Here is a 26,896-nt window from a genome sequence, read left to right on the forward strand (position 1 = left end):
AGGCGGGGCGCGCGGCGAGGCGGGGCGCGCGGCGAGGCGGGGCGCGCGGCGAGGCGGGGCGCGCGGCGAGGCGGGGCGCGCGGCGAGGCGGGGCGCGCGGCGAGGCGGGGCGCGCGGCGAGGCGGGGCGCGCGGCGAGGCGGGGCGCGCGGAGCCCCCTCCGCAGCCCCGCCCTGCGGCGCGTGGGGCGGGGCAGCGCGCGGCTGACGTGGCGCTCCCTGCGCGGGGCGGGGCTTCCCGCCCGCCCCGCTTCTCGAGCGTCGCGAGCGGCCGGGGGGCGTGGCCTCGGGCACGGCCCCGCCTGGCGGGGCGGGCGCGCGTGCGCGGGCGGCGCGGCGCGGCGCGGTGCGGTGCGGGGCGCGCGGCGCAGGATGGTGCTGCTGGAGAGCGAGCAGGTGGGGCGGGCCCGGCCGCTCCGCTCCCGCTCCCGCTCCCGCACGGGCCCGGCCCGGGCCGCGGGGCCGCGGCGGCTCGCGGGGCGTGCCCAGGGCCGGCCGCTCCGGGAGGGGGGCCCGGCGGGGCCCGCGCCTGCCCCGGCCGCGGGAAGCGGGGGCGGGGAGCGAGCGGCGCTGCACCCGGAGACGTGGGCGGGAGGGCAGGAGCGCCGGGGCCGCGGTCGGTCTGGGGGGTTAGACCTGGTTTTCCGGGCTCGGAACCTCGGGCTGGGCCGCTCCTGCCTGGGGCCTTGCGTGCTGCAGCCTCGGCGCGGGAGCCCGGGAGTTCTCCCCTCGTGGGCGCTTCTTCCCTCGGGGCCGGGAGGGCCCGGCCTGCGGGAGCGGCGCCGGCGCAGCGAGGCCGGGCGGCGGGCAGGAGAGCGGGGCTGCACGCCGGGCTGGCAGGAACGCCTGGCTGGTGCCCTCCAGCCGAGACCGGGATCTTTCTCTCTTGCAGTTCCTGACAGAACTTACCAGACTCTTTCAAAAGTGCAGAACTTCGGGGAGTGTTTTCATAACGCTGAAAAAATGTAAGTTTTGCGTCTGTTACTGGATGAAGTTTTGATTCCCTTCGTGTAGGCTGAGGGCTTGGCTTGATGATCCAGAGGTTGTTTCCAACCAGAACGGTTCTGATTCTAAAGAGGTGTCCATCCCAGTGGGCGTTGGTAGCATGTGTTTTAAAATATGCAGCTGTAATTCAGAGTATCTGAAAACAAGAGTAGCTTACGGACAAACCGGTCATCTTAGATGCAGTAATAATAACCTTGAGGTTAAGACTGTATTTCAAACTGCAGGAAATATTGAGGCCTTCTAATTATTAAACAAGCATTGGAAATCCATAGATTTCTATACAAGAATTTTAGTATTGGTTTTTTATTTTATGTTTCTCTGGTTCCTGCCTAGCTGGCACTACTTGAGAAGTGTTCTAGGCTGCAGTTGGATGGGCCGCTGAAACATAACTGCTGCTGAAGGAGGCAGTTCCCACAGCATGTCAGGGGAAGGATTTGTATTTTTTTTCCCTGGCAGTTGCAGTTTATGGGACAGATCCTTCTGGGACTACAGAGGAAGGGGTCTGTGAACAATTTGGCAGCAGTGTCAGTTCAGATGTTCTTAAATTCCAAGGTGTTTTACACATCTTCTCATGTGCAATTCTTAACATCTCATGTCAGGAGGCATCCAGTGATTTTAGTGAATAAACACATGTAGTGAATAAACATTTAATGAATAAACCTCTGTCTTTCAATACAGACGATGGCCGAACAAAACCAGTCCCACGCAAAGGCCACGTAGAAACTTTTGAGCCAGCAGACAATAAGTGTCTGCTAAGAGCAACTGATGGAAAGAAGAAAATTAGCACAGTGGTAAGTGGTAACTTTGGGTTAGAAAGATTAGTGGCCCTACTTGTCTTTTGTATAATGCCACATATTTTAAGTGAAGTAACTACCCTCTTAATTCCAGAGAAACCATATGGTAGCTACACACACAGCTGAAGCTGGGCTGTTGGTGTTGCAGTTAGTCTTAAGGCTTATACTCAGTATTAAGGCTTATACTCAGCATTACAAATTAAACCATTGTTCATAATGTTGCTCTGTACACTGGATTTTGCTTCAGAAGGGTATTGCAGGGCAGCAGAAAGGGATCCTGCTGGTTTTCAGCAACCTTGGCTGTTGTGTGTTGAGCCAGGTGGCATTGTTTGGAGGGAAAGGGGAGACGGGCAGAAAGGAAACTTGCAGTATGAGGACAAATGGTGTGGCTCCAAGGAGAATAAAGGTCTTGCAGACTTACACTCAAGCCTCAGGTGACAAAGAGGAGTTTCCTATAGACCACGATGGAATTACTGGAGGTTCTTAAAACCCAGGAAAGAACTGGATGTTCCCAGACTGAAACAGCAGGAAAGGGATCCTTGTTTCCAGGCAAGAACATGTGGAGATTGCTAGACTCTTCTAAGCCTTCCTCTTGCTTAGCATACCTATTGTTTTTTCCTCATTTGCAGAGCTATTTGTATTTCAGAAAATGTTAACTAGAAGTTGAAAACCTGATGTGTGTTTACTTTGAATGAAAGACTGGGAAAGGCTTTAGTTGACTGTGATGTAACCCAAGGAAAAAATGTCAGTTTAAGAAATGGTTGAGAGAATTTGGGCTACAACATATTTTTATGGCCCTACAAGTAAATGAAACCTTCCTTAAAATGTTTTCTTCACATTCTTCCTGTTTGAAAACACTGATTTGGGACAAATGGTGTCCAGAGGATTCTAAATTGGTGAGGTCCTCTGACATGTCAATACAGCCTACCTACCACTGAATGTGACAGGTTGATCAAACTGTTGATAAGTAGACTAGATGGTAACGAGTGAGTAAACACATAAAGATACTTGGTTTTTAAGAAAAGGCAGTGTTTTCTTGATTAACCTCCAGTATTGCTTTTGCAGGTGAGTTCAAAGGAAGTAAATAAATTCCAGATGGTAAGTTTTGTATGCCTTTTATCTTCCTTTTCTGTAGGTATTGGGGAGGGGTCAGGAGGAAGCACTGCACAGCTGTGAATGGGTTGATTCAGTGCTGAACTGCCATACAGATTAACCTAAGACTACCCATATGTGTATTTGTTTTTAAAAAAAATCCCATTGTATTTTATTTAACTTTCTGCATTGCTTTAGGAACAATGGTTTCCCAGAGTAGGGTGTAAAAGCATCTATCTCTGAGAAAATACAGATACCTTTCTGTTAGCATTATTTAAAATGTTACCTCTAGTATATTGATATTTATGAATTCATTCTTTTAATGGTTCCAATTGTTGTTTCAGGCATATTCAAATTTGCTGAGAGCTAACATGGATGGCTTGAAGAAAAAAGACAAAAAAAGCAAAACCAAGAAGAGTAAAGCAACCCAGTGATGGAAGAATGTCCTGCTGTCAATGTAACAGACTTGATCCTTGCTCAAAGCAAAGTCCATTTCTTTTTGAGTTACCACTTGTCTTTGGCTTTCCTTCCAGCAGGATACTGGGATGTGATCAGTACTTTTGTTTAAACTGAAAGCAGGGTGCTTTCTGTGGACTGTTGTATGGCAGAAGTATTTACAGGTTTATACTGAAATAGCTTTTACACTCAGCTACCAACTAATTTTGTACTTAGACTGCTATTTGTTTTGTGTTATACAAGCAGGCAGTGTAAAACCTGTTTGGGGGAAACACAGGGTGAAGGGAAATGCACTGTACCAGGAGCAAAGAAAGACTGGAGCAGAAGTCTGTGATAGATGCCCAGAGTTTTAAAGATAAGCCTCAGCAGTACTAGGGAAAGCGGGTGCCAACATATTGTCAGGAACAGCAGCTTTCCTGTTTCTGTCTTACTTTGAGGGACATGGCTTATGATGCAGTGCAGATACCCCTAAGGCAGCCAGCACAGTGCCTGAGCTCTTGCAGAGCCAGGCAGTGCCTTTACTCCATGCTGATCCAGCTGTGATGAGCCTGGCTCAGGGTGGGGGGAGGGCAAGACTCTCATGTTCCCTTCAGACATGGCTTAAAAATGCTCATGTCACCTAAACTATTTTTTTGTAAAGCTTCATCTTTCAGTATATTCAGAGATCTGAATTTCCCCATACTTCACATCTTAAAGTAGTTCCTTTGTGTGAGCAGATGTAAAAGGTGAATACTTAATTGTTCCTATTAAACACAATGAGAAATGGATTTGGTTGTAATGACTGATGTGACTTGTCTTGGTGAAGGGCCAGGACTGCTACAGGTAACTGTGCCTTTAGGACTGGCTACCTTGATGCTACTGTTTCAGCTTTCACAGTTCTCAGAAGCTCTTGGTTTTGTCTTTCAGGTTACCTCTTTACACACTTTTACTTTAAAGAGGAAGACAAAGTGCAAGGGCAGGAAAAGCACATGTTTTGTAATGCAGTGAGCCTGCAGTGCTAAAGGCCATCATTTGAGTTAGAGAAAGAGACAGGAGTAAGCTATTTAAATAGAAAGTACCAGGTAGAGAAGGTGGGGAGGGATGGTAACCACCACTATACTAGAAATCCCTAACTTTTCTGCATATTCACTCCAGTATAAGAAGTAGTTTGCTGTGAAATACAGTTAACCATAGTAGCTGTAATTCGCCTCCAGACTTGCTCAGCTTCACATTTCCTGATGGAGTTGTGTTATAGTTTAGCTCCAAGATTATAATTACAAGATTCCCCTCATTACTATGACTTCAAACTTAATCTGACAACCCATGTGAAGAATACTGGTTATGGCTCTAGCACGTGCAGGTTAGCGTTTCTCTTAAAAGTCTTAGGTTTAGGTGCTTTTGGTCTGAAACAAGTTTTCCCTGTATCAGGTCTTCTTTCATCTCCCAGGAAGCTGCTGCTTGATTTGACTGCAGAAGTACAGGCAGGACAAGTATAGGCAGCCAGGCTTGCAGCAACTCTCTCAGCTTGAAATCTACCATTTTTATATAGAAATTAAAATACTAGGTTTAAAAAACAACAAAACAAAACATTAAACGTGTAAAACATCTATCAATAAAGCTCAGTAGCCAAACATTTTATTACATAAAAACGCTTCTTCAAAAAGGTTTAAAAATTAGAGTTGAAAAAGAATTCATCCCCTCTAATCCTTGAACTGAGGTTCTCATTTCAGTACTACTGCTGCATGTTGGTATAAAAGGCATTCTAAAACTGTATAAAAAAAACCAAGTAGTTTTACACCTGCTGGTAATCTCTTGTGGCATAAGGGGCAAAAACTACATGCTAATACACATCTGTGGCTGTAGTCAGACTTGCTCCTTAATTGCCTATAAAACATTTATTTCCACTTTTTGACATAAATTTACAGTTTTACCTTACATGAAATTCAGTCTGGACACATAAAAAGGCATTAGTTGTCTGTCTTGCATTATGACCACTTTTTGAAATTCCTTTTGACAAAACACTGTTGCCTGTTACTAAAAGCATTCCAAAAAGATGCTTTAAAGACTAAAACAAAACCTTGTATTCATCTCGGGAACTGTACAGGATAAGTGCAGGAACCCTGGGGAGGGAAGAAAAGAGACTTTTTAATCTTTGAAACTGCAGGTTCAAAAGCTACAATACCTGTGGCAAATCTTAACAATAAGCTAACAGCAAAGACTGACTAGAAAAGCAGTAAGTCTAGTTCCTTTGGCTGTGACTGCAGTGTTCCCTGTCACTCTCTGTCCCATGTTATCTAGCCTGTTTAGTTTTCATTTAGTGACCTGAAGGCTTACTGCCTAAGCAGTGTTCTGCACACAGGCAGCAAATGGGAAGACTTTGTCAGGGACTGCATTACATTCACACCCAACATCATATGAAAGACTGTTTGTCTGTAGTAATTTGGTACATTAGCTCAGAGCCTTGTGAGCCCCATGAATTTAAAAATAAAAAAAAAAAAGTTTTGATTGATACTTAGTTGCCTTAGTAAAAATTAGCAAACCTGAAGCAATTTTGGTGCATCTCTAGGAAAAAGAAATCAAAGTAAATTTTTAGTCTCATTTAAAGGGTAAGTAGTACCTTCAAGCTGAACATTGGTTTAAGAAAACATGTTATAAATGAAACACACAACAGGATATAAATACCCAGGTCTCACTTAACTGTACTAATAATGCAATTAGAGGCTTAAAATTGGATGTGGCCAGACTATCTGTTTCAGCCTTGCCAAAACCCAACAAGGAGACTATGAGTGGAACATAAAATGTTCTTATACTTGGAAAACAGAAACAAGCTTTACTGTACGTGTGGGGAGAGCATGCATCATGTTTGCTTAAAGCTGGGCAGTCTGTTAGCTGTGCCAGATTCCCTCCATTTTCCTTCAAAGCAGGAAGGCAAGCAGAGTTGCTCCCATCAGGGTTATGTAGTAGAATAGCAGTATATCTGAATGTATATAGTTGTTTGCTATTCAGTTTTATGAACAAAGCAGCAAATGGGGTCACTGTGGGAATATATTTTAGAATTTCTTGAAAAGGTGTATAAAAATGAAGAATTTACATTTTACAACAAGTGAGGATTAAATGATCAGCAAACTCTTCCCATAGTACTCAAGGAACTGCATGTCTCCTGAATATTTCCTTTTTTGTTCAGGGAGAGGGAAAGGGGAGGACAAATGAAGAACAGCTTATTTGGTAAAATTTGAATGCAGAAGTAATTGAGATGTTTTGTGTACCTCAAAGAGCTTAATCAATTTACCTCTTTTCCACTTTGATATTGTAAATTTCATCACAAATTGCCTGTAAGTACGAACATCTCTGTTTTGGCCATCGTGACATCAGTTGTCCTACAGTAGCATCAAAGGCTTGTTTATCTCCATCAAACTAAGAAAAAAATAGACAAGGAACAACAGTACAGTCTTACATTCTCTTGTGAAGAAAATACTTCTCCCAGTAAGATTCATTCTTTGGCAGGAACACTGTTTAATGTCAATGCGCCTTGGTTTCAGACAAAATTCATACAAATAACAACATGTCCAACTTGATTTTTAATTTTTTTTAAAGAAAATTTAAGAATTTAGTGCTCAGTTTCTTAACACAGATAGTTTAGCCATAAAAAAAAAGCATAAGCAATTAAAAGGGTTCTACCAGTTTTGCATTGCTGGATAGAATGAGAACTGTGCTGTAGTCAAAAGTGACTGATGCAAGCTGATCAGGTACTTTTATTTTTTAAGTAAAAGGCGATAAACTGTCTTCATGATTTGGACAGACTGGATTAAATTAAGTATTTTGAAAATGTTTTAAAATGTTCCGCTGGGTTCTGATAACCAGCCAAACACTGCTTCAGAGCAGCAGATGTAAGGTACAAAGGTACTAAATCCACTTCCAGGCAGGATGCCATTCTTGAGTTTGTTCTTTTGAAGGGTGGGGAGGCATCCATCCCTCCAGTACTAAGTTCTGACTTTAAAGCTACTGCCATCACTGGAGGAAAGAAAAAAGCTTTGTCTTTGGTGGTTTTTTTCACCTCATCGAGTAGTTTCTGACTTGTTAAAGGTGTCAGTGTAAAGATTTACATATCCCCTTTCTATCTTTGCTTTACTAAAAGATGTTTCAGCTACTCAAAACAATTGCCTCTGCTTTTCGGTCCTCATTCACTAACAGCTTCTAGAAACACCTCGTTGAAACTGCTATTCATTTTCTTAATGGTTTCTGAAAATGAGCAGTAAGACAATTTTTGTTCACTGGTCTTGGGGAAAACCAAACAGAGCTTTGGGTTAGGATTTCCTAATTGTGTCTTTTATTACTTGGGCTTTTGACAAAGACGTTTGTCTAGCCTCAGCCAAGCTCGTTGGGTAAAAAAAAGTCCTTTCAAGTTCTAAAAACTAATTCAAACTCCTGGAAGGAGAGAAAACTACAATGGGGCAATTTTACATTCCACTTCATTAGGATCAGAATTTATCATATCATTTTCCATTAGAGTTTTAATAACAGTACTTAATTGCTTACCTCCAATGATAAGAAGTGTATCAAAGCTGCTTTTGGCAGATCTACCTGTAAAAATATCAAGAAACCAATACTTAACAGAGTTCTATTACCAGTTTGCCAACTAGAGATCACCTATACCAAAGGGAGTTATACTTTCTGATTTCCAAAGCAGCGCTTGTGCTGATAGAACTGGGTATTTACCAAGGTTTTAAGCATGTTACACAAATTCTTAATGAAAGATTCCATTATGAAAGTTCCAAACAGGCATAGGCAAATAGGCATTATGTTTCCTGAAAAGCATATACCATTTTCAAGTCCCTTGTGACATGGTCAGCAAAGTCTAAAAGCTATATACAAACAAATGCTCTGTTGGTTTAAATGTAAGAGCAAATCTTATTAAATCTACCACAGTAATTATCTTAAGTACAGCTTAAGAATTTACAACTAAATACTTGCTAAATTTCCTTCTATGCAACTGTTCAATACACACAATCTGAGACACTCTTCAAGTATTAAAGAAACATGCCATGCGTCTTATTTAACAAGAAGTTAGATTCATTTGGTATCTAAAGTGAAGCTGCTGGCAGTAGTTAATTTCAGATAGCAACTGCATTATCCAATTCAATCAAGAATTTGAAAAGAATTCAGGCTTCTGCCAAATACTTACTGCTAAAATCTCAATCTCACTTGTTTTCTGTTGCAAGCTAGAAACAAATGTCTGAAGTCTTGTTTGCACCTGCCAACAAAAGACGGGCAAAAATAAAATACACTGCTTGTCTGACACAGGTAGGGAACACTTACTTTCTGTTTCATAGATGATGAGAACAGAAGAGGCTGCTTCTAACACAAGATGCAGAACTACATAATATATAAATTAAAATTAATGTTTAATGTAATTTTCGGTAACAATTCTACACTAATCCTTGATGAGTAGACAGGAAGGAGACTGGGGCTGAGACACTCTTGCAGCAATGGGTGAAGACTTGAAAATACTGGTACTGTACTAAAGCAGGTAAGAGTGCACCTCATAATGAGAATTCTCACTTACATAGTTAAAAATGGCCTTTCTGCTTCTGGGTGTTAACTTTTCAGAGCAATGCGAGAACCTGTGACTGGACACAGTGAATCAGCTGTAGAAGGGCGACTGATTTGAAAGCCAAACCAAAGTACAGGTTATACCTTCTAGCACTCTCTCAAGAGCAAGCCAGTGATGCCACAAAGACAAGCACTTCACAAAGGTAGTTGCAGCCTTGCACTATACTGTGTTTTGACCCTTGGAAGATGCTTTTATATATTAAAAACCCAGAAGCAGCAAGTGTGTTTAGCTCAAAGCTCAGAGAATAGCATCCACTTCTTTATTTAGGTTCCAAGAACTATTTATAGGGAGGATTTTTTGTTCCATACCTAAATTTGGACTAAAATCGGGATATGATTACAGTTCTGTTTACCAAGTACTCTAAATATCTCAAAGCCAATAATTCTAAATGAGCAAACTCTGACAATTTGTTTCTATCATAATTTAATCTTTCATAAGTTTATAGAATGCCACAATTCAGGCAGGGTGGGTTGTTTTTTGTTTTGTTTGTTGTTGTGTTTTTTTTTAATAAGCAATTTTTTCTTAGGCCGTTACTTTGAGACAACATAATGAAATACATAGAGTATCTGTTACACACATACTACAAATCAGAAGTATGTTGAACTTGCACCTTTAACACACTTCAGCATTTATTTAAAAAAATAAAAAAGGAAAATTCCAGAACCATGTTTCCTATTAAAGTAAGATTTCTAATATATGTACAATGATGGCTGAGCCAGAACGTCATCTATAATGCCCAAGATCCAAAATGTTAAAAAAAAGGAGGTCTTTTTAGTTCACAGTCTCATTTACAAGTAAAGAACAAACAGGATGTATTTCTGTAAATTAGGTGATGCTATCATTCAAGTAACTTGTAAGAATCACTTCTTGGTTAACAACTTGATGTGTGTGTTACCTGAATTTCTTGACGACGCCTGGCACTGGCAGATAATTTTTCAGGAGCTATAACACTAACATTAGGCACTACAAGAGTCCCATGTGATTCAAATGCACCTAAAATATAAACATACAGTTTTAAATTATACTCTTTCTTTATATAACAAGTAGCCAGAAACCGAAAATTCACAAATACTAGGTAAGCTAATATCTGTATAGGATAGGGTTCAAAAAGTGGCTAAAAAAACCTGGTTGGTCAAGTAGTTGAGAAAGTGAAATGTGCATGTAAAAATACTCAGATGCTCACTTATGACTTTGAAGAACTGGTCAGTAAGACTAAGAGATTTAGTATTTTAAATCAGTGTTCCCTGAAACTACTAAAAGCTTCCCTGTGGTCTGCAGAATTTTGCAGAGGAATGTATCATACCTAACAATAAAAAAAGAAAAGCTATTATAAGGCAGCTATTTAGTGGTCAGTGCCATAGCAGAGGCAATGACAAAACCAAACAATAAATCCCAGGTCCCCCAAGTAACAATAACTGAAATTTGAAATCGCTTATTTAGCAATCCAAATTGCCATTTCTGCTAATCACACACACACAAAACCTAAACCCCAAGTTAAGCATGTCTCACCACTAACAATCACAGGTCACATCATTTTTCATGAAGATGACAATTAATTTCTCCCCAGCTAGGGAAGATGGTTTCCGGCTCCCCCTCTCCCCCGAATCACTGCATCATCAAATGCTTGTATGGGGAATATTCTGACTGTTGGTCTGAGCACTTACTTTGCTAGTTTGGAGAAAATTAAAGTTTCAGATCACTTGGAACAACTTCTGAGATAAGGAGTAAGTGTCTCTAACCAGAGGCACTGCTAGAAAACATTTTCTTGCTCTGACTTTGGCAATACTTTTAAAATTTAAATTCTGGCAATATTTTCTTATAAAACAGTTTTTAAGCAGAATGAGAAACAGTTTGTCTAGAGACTCAATACCTGAAATATTAGTAAATGATCCCTTTTGATTTGGTACTGAAAGATTATCCGAGTTTTCTCTAAAAATAAACAAAGACAGTTAGTGAAACAACTTTACAATAACGCAGAAATACTGTAATAATATATGGTTTCAGACTATCATACAAACATACTTATTTCATTCCAACAGATAAGAAAATTTATGGAGACTTCCCAGCACATATCTGCAGATTAAATTCTATTCTGGAACAGGCAGGAAATAATACAAAATTACATCACAAAAATCAATCTAAATGCAACCTTTCCTTCCTATGGATAAAACAAATGCACTCCCCATCATGCAAGTGTGATTTAGATCCTAATACTAGAATGTATTGTGAGAATATTTTCTCTGAATTGATTCTACAACTTCTTACAGGTTTCAGTGAGATAATACTGAAGTATAAAAGTAATATTTATACTTAAGATCACACATAGTCGAATAATCTTCCCATAATTATCATAGAATGGTTAAGGTTGGAAGGGACCTTAAAGATCATCAAGTTCCAACCTCCCTGCTATGAACAGGGACACCTCACACTAGGCCAGGCTGCACAAAGCCTCATTCATCCAACAGGAACACCTCCAGGGAGGGGGCATCAACAACCTCCCTGGGCAACCTATTCCAGTACCTTACTACCCTCATGGTGAAGAATTTCTTCCTAATGTCTAACCTAAATCTACCCTCTATTGGTTTAGATTACTTTCCATATTCAGGATTCATTAGCAAAGACATTTGACTGTTACGACAATCATGGTCATTCCATTTCTCTGTTTAGTACTGCCAAATAAGGGGTTTTCTATATTGTGTTCTCAGGATCTATAAATAAGGTAACTTTTAGAAATAATTGTTTTCTTTCACAGCTTCTAATAGATGCTGTATATCTGTCACAAACCACATGAGAACTGGGTTATTTGCAGAGTTAAATGCCAAGACTGGCTGAGGCCATAAAAAGAGAATGAAGAGGTGTGTAGCAGATGTCAACCACCTGCACAACTTACTGCTTGAGTTAAGCATTTCTCAGCTTAATCATCTCCTTTAATGTTAAGTCTATTCAGAAATAGTATTCGGAATTCTAGTTTGTATGAATAAACTGTGTCTGTTCCTGCTGCCAGTATAGACATACATAAACACACAGATGTATATAATTATACATCTACAAAGGGGTATGTGTGAGTAACAACTACAGTGCTTACACACACAGGTTTGACTGGTGCCTCTCCTGTGATTTCCACAATAATTTCTATCGGTGACAACAAATAGCAATCTAACAGAGACAGGATGATGTGCTGTTGCTGTGTACCCCAAGTCTCTGCCAGGCATTACTTTCACTAGTGCCAAAGTGTACAGGTGTGCTACAGTTACACGTTCATTGTTACCACGTCAGCACTGCCTCAGAATGGAAGATTTGCTGCTTTAGTTCGTTGACTATACAGTACACAAATGTAACCAACTTCTGGTCAGTAACACGGACTTGCAGGCAGTCCTGCCATACAAGCAATATAGTTGTTCCAGCAGTATTTGAGCTGGATAAGCAGAGGGCCTTTTCATTTATGAAGCACTATGTAACGGCAGCCAGGGAAATCAGTCTCTTAAGCTCAATAAAATTATATAACCAAGCCTTTGCATTCTTTTCCCCTCAAAAGGCTCTTTATCAAATAAAATCAAGGTTTAACTATGTATACCTCAAAATTCTTTCATTAAAACAAACATATTATTTTGACTATTCACATGGCTATGTTATCCTACTTACCTACTACATCTTTCATCACAGATTTTAGTTTTCAGTTTCTGGATCAGGTGATCTACTAAGTCAGATTCTAAAATCCTTTTCTCCGTCTGTCTTTCTTTCTCAAAGGATTTCACCTATGGTGTAGTTCAGTAGTTCTTAAAATTGTTAAAATGGCATATGAATAAACTTCTCAAATTCAATCAAGACCAAACTGGATTATTCACCCAATAAACATGCAGCAGTCAAAGGGAGGAAGCTATCATCATTACCAGTCAATCACTGCCAATTAAATCTTTGATTAGATTTTTTTTTTTCAACTAATTTCCTTTGCATTCCCAAAGTTTAAACTAGCTTGAGCTTGGCTTCTTGTATTTAGTATGAAATAATTTTTACCAGTATGGTTTATAGATGCAAATAGCATATTATTGAAAGTATATTTGGTTTGGGGATTTTTTTATTTTTTTTTATTAGTTAAAGAATGAGGTTGGCATAAGGCTTGCCTTTTAATTTGCAAGAGTTAGACTCAAATGTTCAAAACTGCTCCATCTTTACTGGGAAGAGATTAATCAGTAACACTGTTTGCCTCATTAGCATGTTCTTTTTTAGTTTTGCTCCAATAAAGCCATGTTTACAAGAATGCTCTAGAATAGTCTTGTGGAAGATATATCACATTCTTATCACAAAAATCTACTTGTTCATACAGTTACTGCAGAGTTATTTGCTAACTCTGTTACACTGACAAGGAGAGTAACAAGTGAAAAGTATTTTAGTAATGCACATTGGCTAGGTAACATGGCCATGCAAGATGGTGTCAAATGGTTACTTTTTTTCAGTCAAAGAATGCATCTTTATTCAAACAATAAAGATCTTTTTCCTAATTAATAAGGAATATTTTAAAACTTTCAACTTCTAAAAAGGTACCAGAACTACAGGCTGCAGAGCACAGAGGTGGTAATTCGTGTTGTGACACAGTTGTCTTTCCACCTTAACTTCAGCTTACAGATGAGAAGTGTGGTTCAGACTCTGGCCATTTGAACTTCATGGATTTTTTTCTATTTATGTTTTAGTTTTGTAATGTGGAAAGCTGTCAGCTAATTCATTTTGTAAATTCAAAGAAATCAGAGCCAAAGAAACCTTTTTCCACTTAAAGACACACTGATGACTCAAAGTCAAGCAATGTTTGCACTAGACATCAGACTTGCCTAGATAATGAGGCCAGTGAATAACAATGTTATGGAGGTATGAAAAGCCTTTCTACTACTTAGCAACTGAAACTGTATTCACCCAAATTCCAGCTACTTAGTTTATTGAAAACAACAGTGATCTTAAACAAAACAAAATGAAATGTAGAATATGAAATACAATTGACATCCTCTGGTCCCACATTACCTTCACATGACTTCCTTCTTTATCTGACACGAGAGCCACATACGTAATCCCAGAGCATCTGCAATATTCCTGCAGTTCTTCCTGGGACTAATGTGGGAAGAAGGGAAGGGGAATGGGACAGAAGTTTTAGAGATAAGAAATTAATCACTTAAATAATCAAGAGTATCCTGTCCTTACCTAAAATAACTTGGTATGCAGCAGTTACGCTGGTCATATAAACTTCTGACTGAGGAAAGAGACAGAGAATGCCTAGGCTCTGGGGCTGTGATTCCCACATGGAAGGGTTAGCTGGATCAAGAAGTGCAGGGTCTAGTTAACTGCGAAGGTTTGCAATGTGATGTCAAACGGTTACCACCCCACCGTGCAGCTTCCAGTAATGACTCAGTTTTGCATGACTGGTACCCTGTCACCACAGCTGACACCGGCGTGGTTCCCTGTAAACCCAAGGCTGACTGACATAATTCTCAGTGCTGAGCTTCCTGAAAGGCTTGCTATGCTAACTTAGTGTGCGTGTAGTTGTTTATGTTTGCTTGGGGTCTTTTTCTGTTGATGGTTGGACTCTGTGACCTCAGAGGTCCTTTTCAATGATGACAATTCTGTCATATAAAAGTTGATACTACTGCTCTGTTCCAGATTTGCACTTTATTAAGGATTAACTAATTAAGGGATCCTACTTGCAGCCCTCAATGAAAGGAAAATAAATTGCCTTCACTGGTACAAAATAGGCTTCTGCTTTGAAGCGTCTTCATGTCACTTAAGTGACACTTCAGTTAAGCTGACATGAGTCAACTGACATTAGGTCAGCTAACTGACCTAATTTTAAATCCATTATGCCACTCTCCCCCTTGATTTCAATAGGCCTTGGAATTCAAACTCAGTGTGTAATTGGGGAATACTGTTTAATTCCTCAGTGCTCTGAGGAGTGTATAAAGATCTCCCATGACACCTAAATAGTCTGGGAAGTAGAGAGAAAGAATGCTACAAGGCCAGTGAGACTTTCTTAACGTTATTCTATCTACATAGCACCCTACATGTCATTAGAAACTTGAAAACATTGGAAAAAGATTGTCTCAGTTTCACAGTTTAGCTGCACTCATCTTAGAGAATAGTTAACACGTAGAGACAGAAATTCTACCTGGGACCAATCATACATTATTTCGGCTGGAATTCCTGCAGTCCAGAGCTTCTGAACAATATTGATAGCTCTGCCCATTGACATCTGACCAACACTTACAACCAGCAGGTCACACGAGCTGACAGAAACCTGAAGGAAAAGTAAAAACCAGAGGACAGTATTAGCCACAAGGCCACCTTTTCCCTCTCATAAAGCAGTTAAAGTAACAGAAGAGGGTAAATATACTTATGTTTTTCAAAATACATCAAGCTGAAAATAGGGGTTAGATCCACCTCTTTCTAGAGCCACTATCTACCTAAGCAGGTCTGAAAGTTGCTGAAGCTTAATCTTAGATGAAAAGCATCTGCACAGCCTCAGCTTGCAAAGTACACTAGCCTCCTGTTTTTTCCTTCTCACTCTCCTTAGAAATGTTAATTCATTCATACTAAAAGTTAATAAAGTACATATTCCGCAACCAAGTGAAATTGTGTGACATTGTACAAAGGTGTCCACTTTCTCATGTTTCCTTTGATCTCTACTTTCTATATACTTTTATAAAGGGAGAAATGGTAGGGGCAAAGTCACACTTATTAGATAAATATCTACTGTTGTACTCTTCCATCACAAACAATCCACAGGCTGAGAAAAATGTCTCACTAAAATTAAAAGGGTATTGACCTGAAGATCCTCTCTTCCCCCAGTTCTTATTTTGCAAAGTAATTTTATGTGGAGAAAACCAGAAGAAAACATGACATCTTGATGCTGTCTATTTCAGTACGCTAGTATTTCAGAACACATCTGAATATCTTATTTTTGACCCATCTGTGGCTACAATTAAGTTACGGAGCTGTCAGTAAACAAAAATCCCCACCTCCCAAAATAAAGACTCACAGAATCTTCCACACTGGAAACAGCAGCAGTTATTTTATCTATAGCTATGCTGACTCCAACAGCTGAAGGAACTGGTCCTACGCTCTGCGGGCCTCTGAATTGTGGAATCTCAAAACAAGACAAAAGCAAAATGGAAGTGGTGAGTATTTATTTTTGCCAAATGTCAGAAGGGTTTTTCATTTTTTTCATGTTTTTAAAAAAATCTACATTTATTAAAAGAGATGAGCACATACCAGATGATCATATCTGCCCCCTGCAGCAAGAATTTCAGGCACAGTTCTCTGTCTTCTTTTGATGTATGCTATAAACTGAAAGATAATACCGTTGTGCTGCTGTATTTTGTAAACTAGTCCAAGATTTATGGAAACCTGTAAAATAAAAATGAATTATGTGTACAAGATGTGTACAGATATTATAGGTTAATAGAAATAATTTTGTATTAGCAGTATGGACTGAAAACACTACTCTGACATAAGGAAGACAGACGGTAACACTCATTATCTCAAAAAAGTTAACATTCAAATAAAAATAAGGAAATGTTGCTTTAATCTTAAAGTACTAAAAGAGACCTATAGCACAAAACCCAAACAGCAAGCCTCAAGGAATGGTAGAGAGACCTTTACTAGCAATCAGCCTTTTGTATTTTTAAAATATTGATACTTTGTTTCAACATTTAAAATTCCTATATGCTTTAAACAATGCCTTCAATCTTGGCTGAAAAAAACCCCACAACAAAACCCACAAAAAAACCCCTCTGCCATTAGATAGAAATTAAGCTAGAGACTTCTGACTGGGAGAGGTCTTCAGCCATGTTTTTAAAACATATAAAAATAAACGGCAGTATTACTTGCCACCAAAAGACACTTTGATGTGTTTCTTTCTTTTCTAAAATATCATTACTTTGTTTCTGGGCAAATTACAAGGCCTAGCAGTCTACAAATGCATTCATTTATTGGCAGAGTATTTTACAAACCTGAAGTTTTATTCCAAGTTGCTTTAAGAGACCAGTGATTTCCTCCAAATCCTTCATGCCATGCTTCAAGAGCTGAGTGACACCTGGCTTTTGTTTTATCATTGTGTTTAAAAATGGAAATACATTACTTGCATCTCCCTTCTGCTCAATGAATCTGTAGAGTCGAGAAAGCTAAAAACAAATATAAAATAGAAAACCATAGGTAGTACTAGACAGTGCTCATAAAAGGTCACATCTAAAAACATGAAAAATATTTGACTTGGTGTGAATAAAATATCTGCAGTCTGTTTCAACCTAGTGAGTTGAGGAAAGCAGTGGACAGGTACAACTCTCATCAGTGTGTCCAGAAGTTAAGCTCAACTTCTTATGCACATTCATCAACACTTACAATACGTTGTTTTTTTTAAGTTTCTCTAAGTTTGTTTAATAACCACCACTGCACAGTATTCCATTTACCCTTTAATTGCTTCTACAGTCTGAAAACTACATTTACAAGAAGAGAGAGAGCTGGACAGTCACAAAACTGACATTCAGAGAGAATAGAGAACAAATTTAGACCACTTGCAAAGAAAACAGCAGATGTAACAATTTGGTTTTCTTCCTCTAGTTTATTAAATTGCAAAGTAAATAAACTATTACTGACTTACAACAAGTTAAAGGGAAATTAACACTGAATTAAAATTACTTACACTATGTGAAGTGAGAGAAAGATTACAGAATTTGGCTTCTACTTCTCTTCTTGTTAGTTTTTCAGTCTACAAGAGAAACAGATTCAAATGTATATGACAACTGAGTTACCAAAAAAAAAAAATAATACTATTGCTAAGAGGAATTAAAATACAAATGTCCAAGACTAATTAAAGGTTACATTTATGAACTGCAATAATACTCCAAAAGAAAAATAACAATAAGTAACACATTTTCCACCTATCTTCTCATGAGGTGATATTTGGCTTGGCTTTAAAAAGCAACAAAAAGTGCAAAAAATACCAATTTTTGTTGAAAAGCACTTCTGCATTAAAACAGGTATTTTGATTGGATTTAAGTACTTATTTAAATGAATTTAATCTGTTTTCTTTGCTTATAAGGTAGAAAAGCTCAACATGCTATTAAGATACCTCTTAGTTTTTTTGAATAGCTTATCAGTTCTTCATCATATGGGTGAAGAATTCACTCATAAATACACATTTAAAAATAATTTTGAAACATCACAATCTAAAGTAACAATAAAAAAAAATAATCTAAGTGTACAGGCCAAAGATAACCAGTCTTTTTGTATATCAACATGATATTCCTTGTTATCCTGGCAATGGGCTGTTACTCATTTTTGGAGATAGCTCCACAAAATAAGGTACTCTACAGCAATGACAACAGAGATTAAGTTAGTAACCAGTATCTTACCACAGCATCATAGAGAATGATGTAAACTTGATTGAGTTTATCCTCTGGTATCCCACAGTGCAAAAGTATAGCTTTCAGTAAGGCAGTGTGGTTCAAGTAAATACTGTAATTTCTTTCCTAACGGAGGGGAAAAAAAAATAAAAGAAGCAAAAAGAAAAAAAAAAGAAAAAAAGTTTTACTTTCACTCCATTTTGCTTAAAAATAGAAAGTTTCCTAAACATTTAATAATATTTGAACACCAACTTCAGACCTTTCCTTCCACCACCTCACTTTCCATCTAGTACTGAAGAATGGCAAGGCTTGTCCCATTCTACAATAATCACTTACCTGACAGAAGTAAGACATGATTCCAATGGCATGGTAAGGATTAAATTAATATTTTATTTGCACACAAACTTATGCTTCATTTTATGTTTATCTATGAAACATATTTTTGTTTAAATGACAGTGTTCTATAGCTGACTATCAGTAAAGTATGGAAAGAGTTCTGTATTTGTTAAGGTTAAATGAACTATCTTTTTTAAGCATATTAGACTATAGATTTACTGAGATTAAAATTTCAGGGTGGAAAAGAAAGCAAAAGGGATGAACAGAGAATCTACCTGTAGTACTGAAAACTCTTGAATGATTTCTGAAATGGCATAAATTGTTTCTGCAATAGGCAAAAAGCTATTTCCAGTAGATGTAATAATGTCAAATGCACATTCCAGGAGCTCTTTGGGATGACAACGGTCTAACTTCCGAGGTCTGAAAACTCGCTCTATACAGTATCTAAAGGAAACATTGAAGAATGATCAGCATCTTCAGCGGTTGCTGCCATAAAGCACAGCATCTGTGCAAAACCTCATCTCTATGTCCCTTACCGTTTCAAGTTTGATATGTTATTCCTAGCTACAAATCTCGCAAAAGGAATCTGAAAAATAAAATATAAGCAACTTGTTGAAATAAAACATTGAGTCTGACTAGACTGAAACTGGATACGAGTTACTACAGGGCAGAAATACTTGTACTCTCACACGTGTAAAAATGCCTTAAATATTTGACATAGCCAACTAATATTAATCAAATCATTCTTGCTGCAAATTTTAAATAAAAGCCTCCTGCCCCCCATGTTCCTACAAAAGCTTGGCGAAGGACACAGAGACTCTCCTTAATTACCTGAATGCATGCAAAATGCAAAATAAATTGACTATGAACTTTTACAATGTACAAACAGGTATTCTGCTTTTTATAGAAAGAAGTACTTTAAAATAAATCTTTGGTCAACACATTTTCTAAAACAAGCAATTCTAATGGAAAGATCAATTTTGCAGATCCTGCACAAATCCTTAATTGTGAATCCTATTGCATAGCTTGATGTTATAAATGCAAAGGAAGGATGAGTTATACTCACCTTAAATTAATGAAATGGAATATAAGAAGTCAGGTTCCTTAACCATCAAAAATAAACAAAAAATATCTAACAAAATGTTTTGGTGTTAAATTAAATGCAAGGTAACTAACTGGGCCAACATTGCATATAACTGTGTAGTACTGATAGAAGAATCCCACAGTGAAATTTCACCTGTGTAAACAGCAACTCCTGTCAAGAGAAAAATGATCCTTGACAACATCTGTTTGAGGAACATAAAACTATAACCCGCATTCTCTATAGAGATTCATAAATGAGAAAGGAATAGGAATATTAGAATTTTCACTGGACATTAGGAAAGTCTTTTATTATGCACAAGAAAAAAACCACAGAAAACCTCAGCAGTGACACCTACTGCATTTATAATATGGCATTATTTTCACCTGTGTTAAAAAAAAAAAAAGTACAGTTGTCCTGGTTGGTCTTTCCTAGGTGGTCAGGGCTCCAGCTGTCCAGACCAGGAGTACTGCACAGGACTACAAGAACAGATACCAAAAGACATGCTGCTTCAGCAGTCAGAAGAAACATAAGCCTAAACCAAATTGTGGCTAGTCAATTTTCAAACCCATCTTTGCCTGTAGAGATGATAATACTTACTCTGAGATCATAAGGAAGCATTACCAGCATCCCACTGTGATCCATGAAATACGAAGCTTCATTATGTTCGTACAGTTTTTTATTTCTGGGCATGAGCAGTGGAGTATGCAGTTTGATGGCTCCTACATAACAGCAGTAAAATACTGTTATCTTCAATTTCAGAAGCAGCACCTTTTTACAAGCTCACGAACAACCTTGCAGGGTATGATATCTCAACAGTACCTTCTAAAAATTACATTATTTTAAGCCTTCTTGATAGACTTCCCTCTTCCTCTGTTTAAAGAAGGCTAGAAAACAAACTTTGATTTTCTACCCTGCACACCTTCTGGGCTCATCAGGCAGCCCACAGAGAAACAGAGAAGTGAAAATGCCACAGCGCCAGCAGAATCTTCACTTTGCCCTCCCTCTTTAAATACCACTCTTCACAAAAGCATGCATACCAAACAGATGAGAAACCCCACAGATACCAGTAGTACTGTTTTGGTCTAGAGGCACTTCCATAAAGAACAATTACTGTTCAGACACATATCCTATGTCTCAAAACCGTACTGTAAGTGCTTATTTTTTACTCTAAAATCTCATAAATACCATTTTTGCTGGCTGTATTTTGCAACCATATATCTGTATGAATCCAATGTTCATAGAAAACTTACTATTAACAATAATATCACTAATAATAAAAAAAATATTTTCCTGTTTTAAATCATCTACTGATTCTCAGTTATTTTATTAAATAAACTTTTCTCACATCTTCTATCAGGTTTAAAAATAAACATTTATATCAGGAAAAAAAGCAGTCCCAAATCCAAGGAAATGCTTCTAACCATTACTGGTGGCAGATACAATCTAATGGAAAAAAATATCAAAAAATCTCGCTTTTTTTCCAAGACAGTGAAAATATTTCAGTATGTAAAATGCTGACAGACACTTTCCAAAGTATGTCAAGCTTTAAATGGTGAAGATGGATGTTGGGTGAGTAACTTCTCCTTACTTGACTTTGAATTTCTCAGTTTCTCATCCTTTTGTTTAATCAAACCCTGATCATGCCTAATCAGATTATGATATATTAGGAAGTTTCTCAGTTTCTACTTTAATATTCCGTTTTTATATAAAACAGTATCACAAACACCTATAAACCAAAACCATTTGTAACATTTCAAATGTGACAGTGTGTGCATCAATCTTCTTCCTCTCTTATAAAACTACTTTTAAGCAAAAAATATTACTAATGATTGGGGAGAGTCCTGGAAAGGAAATCCAAAGACTATTAAACACCCTGACACCAGCCCTGGCTCAGGAAGTTCCTGAACAGCACATCCTTGCTATACACTTGCTCTGTTTCCAGACTGCTAAGGCCATTCCCATTCTGGCTATGTCCAGAGAGGGAGTACTGTGCTACATGGATGCTTGGTCTTCCATTACAGAGCTATCCTTCTATTCAGACTTAGCTTTTACATAACACTCTACCTCTAAAAGCTCATACAGACTTACCAGACCAACCAAATAGATTCAAAGATTTAATTAAGATTTTGCTGTTCTCCCTACATAAAATATAAATCATTCAGATTTCAAGTTAATGGCTATTACTAGGATGCCAAAATAACAGCAAAAAACAATGTACAATTTCAAATTATATACAACTATTGAACATACATTCTGACTCATGTGACAGCAGCAAAACCATTTGATTCTCTTAAGTCCATTTGATCACAATAAGGAAATGAATGACTTGTGTAAACACACCCACCGTGTCTTTTAAATATCCGGCTGACAATCTCGCATACATGCTGCTGTATCTTGGCTGCCCAAATAGAAAAATTACCCTGAAACCACCACAAATAAAAGATATGTATATAACTCACATGCCATGAACGCTTCCATGTAATATAGACAGTCATTTCATATATTCAAGACAATAAGCATTCTGATGTCTCATCCCACTATAATAAATTATAACACTTACATAATAAAAAAATAACTACAGCTATACAAATAATTATTGTACTGCTACCTTGTATTTCTTTAGATCTAGAAAGATTTAAGAGCTGAGAAACCAAGAAGGATTACTTTGATCACCACTATTAGAAAGGGAAGAGAACAGTCAGAGACAACACATTCTGTCAGCAATCAGGTGCAAGTACCATTAGTTTGACAAAAATTCAGAGTTAGGAAAGTAATCAAATGGACAGAAGCTTAAAGCTTTAGGCTACTACAATCAAACACTGCTTGTTTCATCAATGAAGGATGAATGTAAGGTATAAATGAGAAGTGGTACAGATTTGTAGCTTTAAATGGGAACTAATGTGAAGGTTACTCTTTAAGAGATAACGCAGTTCTCTTGAGTTCACAAGTATAAACATTTTTAAAAACCCAACAGAGGTAAAGAACCAAACCAACCCATGTATCCCCTAAACACCTACAAACCTTCAGCATATCACTGTCATAGGTGTAGTCTATAGCTGGAGATATACACTGTGAAAATATCTGACTCATCATAGTCCGGTAGGCCTTTCCATCCACGTTTGCCAAGGTATGGTGGAGTACTTCATGGAGTTCAGACTCCTCCATTTGTGGTGGTGGAAGATGTTCACTTTTTAACAGCTCCACAGCTGTTGGTCGTGCTGCAGGATCATGGTTCAGGAGCCATGTAATAACAGACCTCTATAAATTAAATCCAAATTTTATGGTTTAAGAAAACTGTGTATCTTAACAGTAGCTACAACAAATTTCTTTGTGACATTACCTTAATACAAATTATGAGTCTCTACAGGGGATAAAAAAGAAAGCAGGATCTGAATCTTTGGGGTGGATATTCTTTGGTTATTACATTATGTATTTTGTTGTGTTATCTGAATAAAATTTAGTAAAATACAAAAATTATTGGATGACAAAGTATGTAGTGTACTTTGTTATGCTAGCTCTGGCACCTCTTTCTTAACGAAGTTAAGAGAAAACAGAATCACATGCATAACAATGAAGATTTCATAGTTAGAGATACTAAAATAAGAGGGAATCTTCTTGGCATATTTCAGTAAACTGTACAAGATGGAAACACTTTTATGTGACTAGTAATGGGCAGATTGCTGTTCCACAGGCACAACAGGCAAAAAGCTGATGGTAAAGGTCAATGAATGAGTCTACCAGCACAAGAAAAAATTTATCTGGATGGTCCAGGAAAGATTACCCTGCTCCTTATCACTTCATTTCTCTGTCATGAAGGCACCCAGAATAGCTCTTGGCATCATCTTTTCAAACTCAAAGCAGTCAATTTAGCTTGCACACCTCTTTCTGCTTTGTGACACAGACTTCTCTCAACAATTTAAGGGTTAAACAACATAGCTGCCATTGTCTGAGCCTAAAACAATCAAAATTCTCTCTCAGAGCTTAAAAGGTTTGTCAGTGAACTGCATTTCTTTATGACAGCTCAGGGAATCTACTAAGTATATTTCCATGGCAACTTAGTGTATTCTTCTGAGATTATTTTTTTTTCCTTACTTTTTTCTAATGTCATGTAGAAAGAACTTGGAGATTGCTAATTTAAAATTAAGTGGGAAAGTTAATAATTAATATTTCTTGACAGGGAATACTTATTAGTTAAAATGTCCACAAAATTACCTGCTTTGCATGCTTGACTTCATCAAAGTCTTGAGGAAATACAATAGCAGGCTATAAAAAAAACAAACAAAAATCACATTGGAATTACAACAGGAACTTCAACTTGCTCAGGCTAGTCTTATTTTTAAATTCTACACATTTAAACAGATAAACTAAGCAGTTTTGTGGTCCATGAGGAAAAAGCGAACAAAAAAAAAAAAAAAATCCCAAATGGCAAATTTAGGTTGAAGAGCTAACAGAAAAAAGAATGTCACTGAAATGCTTTTATGACATTTTGTAAAATGAAGATACAATCCATAATCCCAGCCATTTATCAACTACAAATACTGACCTGTTCCTGAGACCCTCCAGGTCTAAACTCAGGTGTACTAAAACCATTTCTGAAGTTTGCACCTGTAATGTTCTGCACTATACAAATTAATTTTGCAGACAGTAAGCTGACTGTTGGTAATACCATTAGGAAATCCACAATGCATTAAGAAAATGTCAGTATCAGCTCCTCTTTTATTCTTCACCTTTCACTATATATCTTGTAAACATTTTTAAGCACTTTCTGTGGAAACAATTCTGCTATGTTTTGCATCCTTATCTTAACAAACTGTGTGATACACAGAATTAGCATCTTTTTTATCTCTATACTTACCAGTCTTAGCTGACCAAGAACAAAGATCCTTTCTGATGCAGTATTCATGGGATGGTAAGACATTTCAAAGAATATTATACCCAGACTGAACAAGTCCACCTTCTAAGGAAATAAAAACAGAAACTTAAATATAATAATCATTAATTCCCTGCAGAAAATGATTGCAGAGAAAAATAAAGTTTCAGTTACATTTAATGGTGTGATACAGCTGGAGAGAGCGGTGTTTTTTTTCAGGAGTTTGTTTTTTGGAATTTTTTTTATTTTTTGTTAAATAACACAATCCATTAAGATTTGTTAGGCTCCAGCGCCCTCCATCATCATTGCACTGCCATGACGTAAAGGACGCCCTACCGCTTCAAAAACTTTCTGCATATAAACAGGATCCTCTTTGATGAAAAAAATGCAACCCGACCTCCCAAAATCGCAGTCTAGAAACCCAGGAGAACAATATATACTTGATATTATTACATTTTACCTTTGCTAAAGACTGTGAGATTTCTACCCTATCCTATTAATTTATAAAAGGTTCACCATGACTACCTGCTTTCAAGTTGAAGCCACTTGTACCTAGTCATGGTCACAGCACATGTAGAAAAACTGACTTGCCCATACCCTTCTACCCTTGGTCTCCTCTCAGAGGAATATCCCTTGCTTATTGCAGCAGTCTCAACACACCCTGTTCCACCTCAAATTCATCTCTGTTGAGCACAATGACCTAAACTGTACCTTGTTCCTTAGATCCTAAGCTACCTTTTTATTAATTCTGCTAAATCATACCTGATTGTATGTAGACTTAGTGCTACCTTGGACTTCTGGGCTGACATACAGTGCAGTGCCAACCATCCCTGTTAAATTACCTACATGGAAAAAGATGAGAGTATGAGTTTCAAGAAAGCAGGAGAGAATTGCAGCATCAAAGTAAAGAAAAAACTCACTCCTCTTCTGTCTTCATGTCTTCTAGGTTAGAATGCAGAGAGAGACCTGGTTGAGACCAGTTTGCAAAAGAGACTGTTCTTACCTTCACATGTCAAATATTGTGTCTATCTCTAGTACCTAAACCTATCCATTGCTTTTCAGAATTGTAGGTCAGCACAAAAACAATACAACTAAATTTCACTTCCATTACACTAATCTTAAAATACACAAGTGTACAAAAGTCTTCTCAAAACACAAAATTCAGCCTGTTACAGAAGTTGTAAAAAAAACGACCAACCACCAAAAATCCCTGAAGTCTTGAAATTGTCCTGTACAGGCAAGAGAAGTACAGATGGAACAAATATACAAGAGCTCTATATACCTCACCACAGGAAAAGCACTGATCTGAGGCAGAAGGCTCACAGTGGAAGCAAATTCAGTTTTAGATAAAAGTCAAAACTGCCAGATTATACGTAAATTATCTACCCAAAAGTTGTAGATTGTTTCCCCTCTGCCCACAAACAAAAGGATTTTAGAGAATGAAAGGAAATTCTAACAGAGTATATAACACTGCAAAATAGTGTTTGCTTAAAATAATTTAGAACAAGCTGCTATGTAAACTAACCTGATGGGTCAGACACAGCAAAACTATCCAAGTGATTTTCTTCTTGTTTAGAGACCACCTGAAATGAGGAAGACGGATATTGTAAATGGCACTTGAAATGCTTCTGTTGCCTTTTCTTGCTGCTTTGGTTGGCAGTACGTGGTTTGATTCTAGCATCTTAGAAATAAGGTATAAATTTCAATGAGTTTTTATGTTTTATCTTTCATGTTATTGGAACATCAAATTCAAGGTTTTTTTTTTCATTCATTTGAATTAATTTTCATTTGTACTTACTGCACTGGCTGGATAATCCGTAGCTAAACCAAAGTCACCTATTTTGACGTGATCATCTGAATCTAAAAAAATGTTGACAGGTTTCAAGTCTCTGTGTATCATTCCCTGTTACAGCAGGAGAACAAAATAAAAAAGACCCACAGAACATTAAATTGTAAACATAATTAAAAATAAAACTCTCTTTATAATAGACTAGAAAATCATATTACATACTTTCATTACAGTGGGAAATCTTCTGCATTAAGTCACTGATTATTAATTTTTAAGACTGCTTCTAGCTTCTGGGCTAGAGACTATAGTCTCTGGTGCTACCAGGTACCTAACAAAACATTCTTAAAGGAGTAAAAAATCTGAAGTGGTTCACTATAAAATTCAGATTTATGATAAAATATTTTAAACTCCTAGAAGAGATTAGTAGTGGAAAGGCCAAGGAACAAACCTTGCTAATAAATGCCCCAAAATGTACAGAATATGAAGAAACCCATACAGAAAG

General features: G+C 37.9%; 2 protein-coding genes across 4 annotated transcripts in view; one reads left to right on the forward strand and one right to left on the reverse strand.

Moving 5' to 3' along the window:
* Nucleotides 1-318: 318 nt before the first annotated feature.
* Nucleotides 319-4,112, forward strand: SRP14 (signal recognition particle 14). The gene is made up of 5 exons (XM_051622337.1): nucleotides 319-394; nucleotides 891-963; nucleotides 1,682-1,794; nucleotides 2,863-2,895; nucleotides 3,234-4,112. The coding sequence occupies exons 1-5, from the start codon at nucleotides 371-373 to the stop codon at nucleotides 3,321-3,323; spliced, it is 333 nt and encodes a 110-aa protein (XP_051478297.1). The 5' UTR covers nucleotides 319-370; the 3' UTR covers nucleotides 3,324-4,112.
* An 831-nt stretch (nucleotides 4,113-4,943) lies between these two features.
* Nucleotides 4,944-26,896, reverse strand: part of EIF2AK4 (eukaryotic translation initiation factor 2 alpha kinase 4) — a 38,299-nt gene continuing 16,346 nt past the window's right edge. For 2 of the 3 annotated variants that reach the window (XM_051622326.1, XM_051622325.1), the window contains exons 16-39: nucleotides 26,404-26,508; nucleotides 26,131-26,188; nucleotides 25,368-25,447; nucleotides 24,591-24,692; nucleotides 23,948-23,998; nucleotides 22,757-22,993; nucleotides 22,080-22,155; nucleotides 20,333-20,454; nucleotides 19,188-19,237; nucleotides 18,927-19,095; nucleotides 18,325-18,441; nucleotides 17,613-17,678; nucleotides 16,924-17,094; nucleotides 16,184-16,318; nucleotides 15,951-16,058; nucleotides 15,081-15,209; nucleotides 13,946-14,032; nucleotides 12,578-12,690; nucleotides 10,806-10,864; nucleotides 9,831-9,928; nucleotides 8,507-8,575; nucleotides 7,861-7,905; nucleotides 6,614-6,738; nucleotides 4,944-5,444 (exon numbers count right to left, since the gene is read on the reverse strand). In XM_051622326.1, coding sequence (XP_051478286.1) covers nucleotides 5,390-5,444; nucleotides 6,614-6,738; nucleotides 7,861-7,905; nucleotides 8,507-8,575; nucleotides 9,831-9,928; nucleotides 10,806-10,864; nucleotides 12,578-12,690; nucleotides 13,946-14,032; nucleotides 15,081-15,209; nucleotides 15,951-16,058; nucleotides 16,184-16,318; nucleotides 16,924-17,094; nucleotides 17,613-17,678; nucleotides 18,325-18,441; nucleotides 18,927-19,095; nucleotides 19,188-19,237; nucleotides 20,333-20,454; nucleotides 22,080-22,155; nucleotides 22,757-22,993; nucleotides 23,948-23,998; nucleotides 24,591-24,692; nucleotides 25,368-25,447; nucleotides 26,131-26,188; nucleotides 26,404-26,508 — 2,427 coding nt within the window. In that variant the 3' untranslated portion in view covers nucleotides 4,944-5,389. Of the gene's footprint in view, nucleotides 5,445-6,613; nucleotides 6,739-7,860; nucleotides 7,906-8,506; nucleotides 8,576-9,830; nucleotides 9,929-10,805; nucleotides 10,865-12,577; nucleotides 12,712-13,945; nucleotides 14,033-15,080; nucleotides 15,210-15,950; nucleotides 16,059-16,183; nucleotides 16,319-16,923; nucleotides 17,095-17,612; nucleotides 17,679-18,324; nucleotides 18,442-18,926; nucleotides 19,096-19,187; nucleotides 19,238-20,332; nucleotides 20,455-22,079; nucleotides 22,156-22,756; nucleotides 22,994-23,947; nucleotides 23,999-24,590; nucleotides 24,693-25,367; nucleotides 25,448-26,130; nucleotides 26,189-26,403; nucleotides 26,509-26,896 lie in introns of those variants that run through there. The other variant, XM_051622327.1, reaches the window with a different exon arrangement.

This window comes from Apus apus, chromosome 5, assembly GCF_020740795.1.
Source record: "Apus apus isolate bApuApu2 chromosome 5, bApuApu2.pri.cur, whole genome shotgun sequence".
Lineage (NCBI taxonomy): Eukaryota > Metazoa > Chordata > Aves > Apodiformes > Apodidae > Apus > Apus apus.

Bases quoted from the DNA above. Each gene is read 5' to 3' on its own strand.
- SRP14 (XM_051622337.1), top strand. From the start codon at position 371: ATGGTGCTGCTGGAGAGCGAGCAG. The intron at 395-890 runs GTGGGGCGGGCC...TCTCTCTTGCAG, and splicing joins TGCTGCTGGAGAGCGAGCAG to TTCCTGACAGAACTTACCAG. The intron at 964-1,681 runs GTAAGTTTTGCG...CTTTCAATACAG, and splicing joins TTTCATAACGCTGAAAAAAT to ACGATGGCCGAACAAAACCA.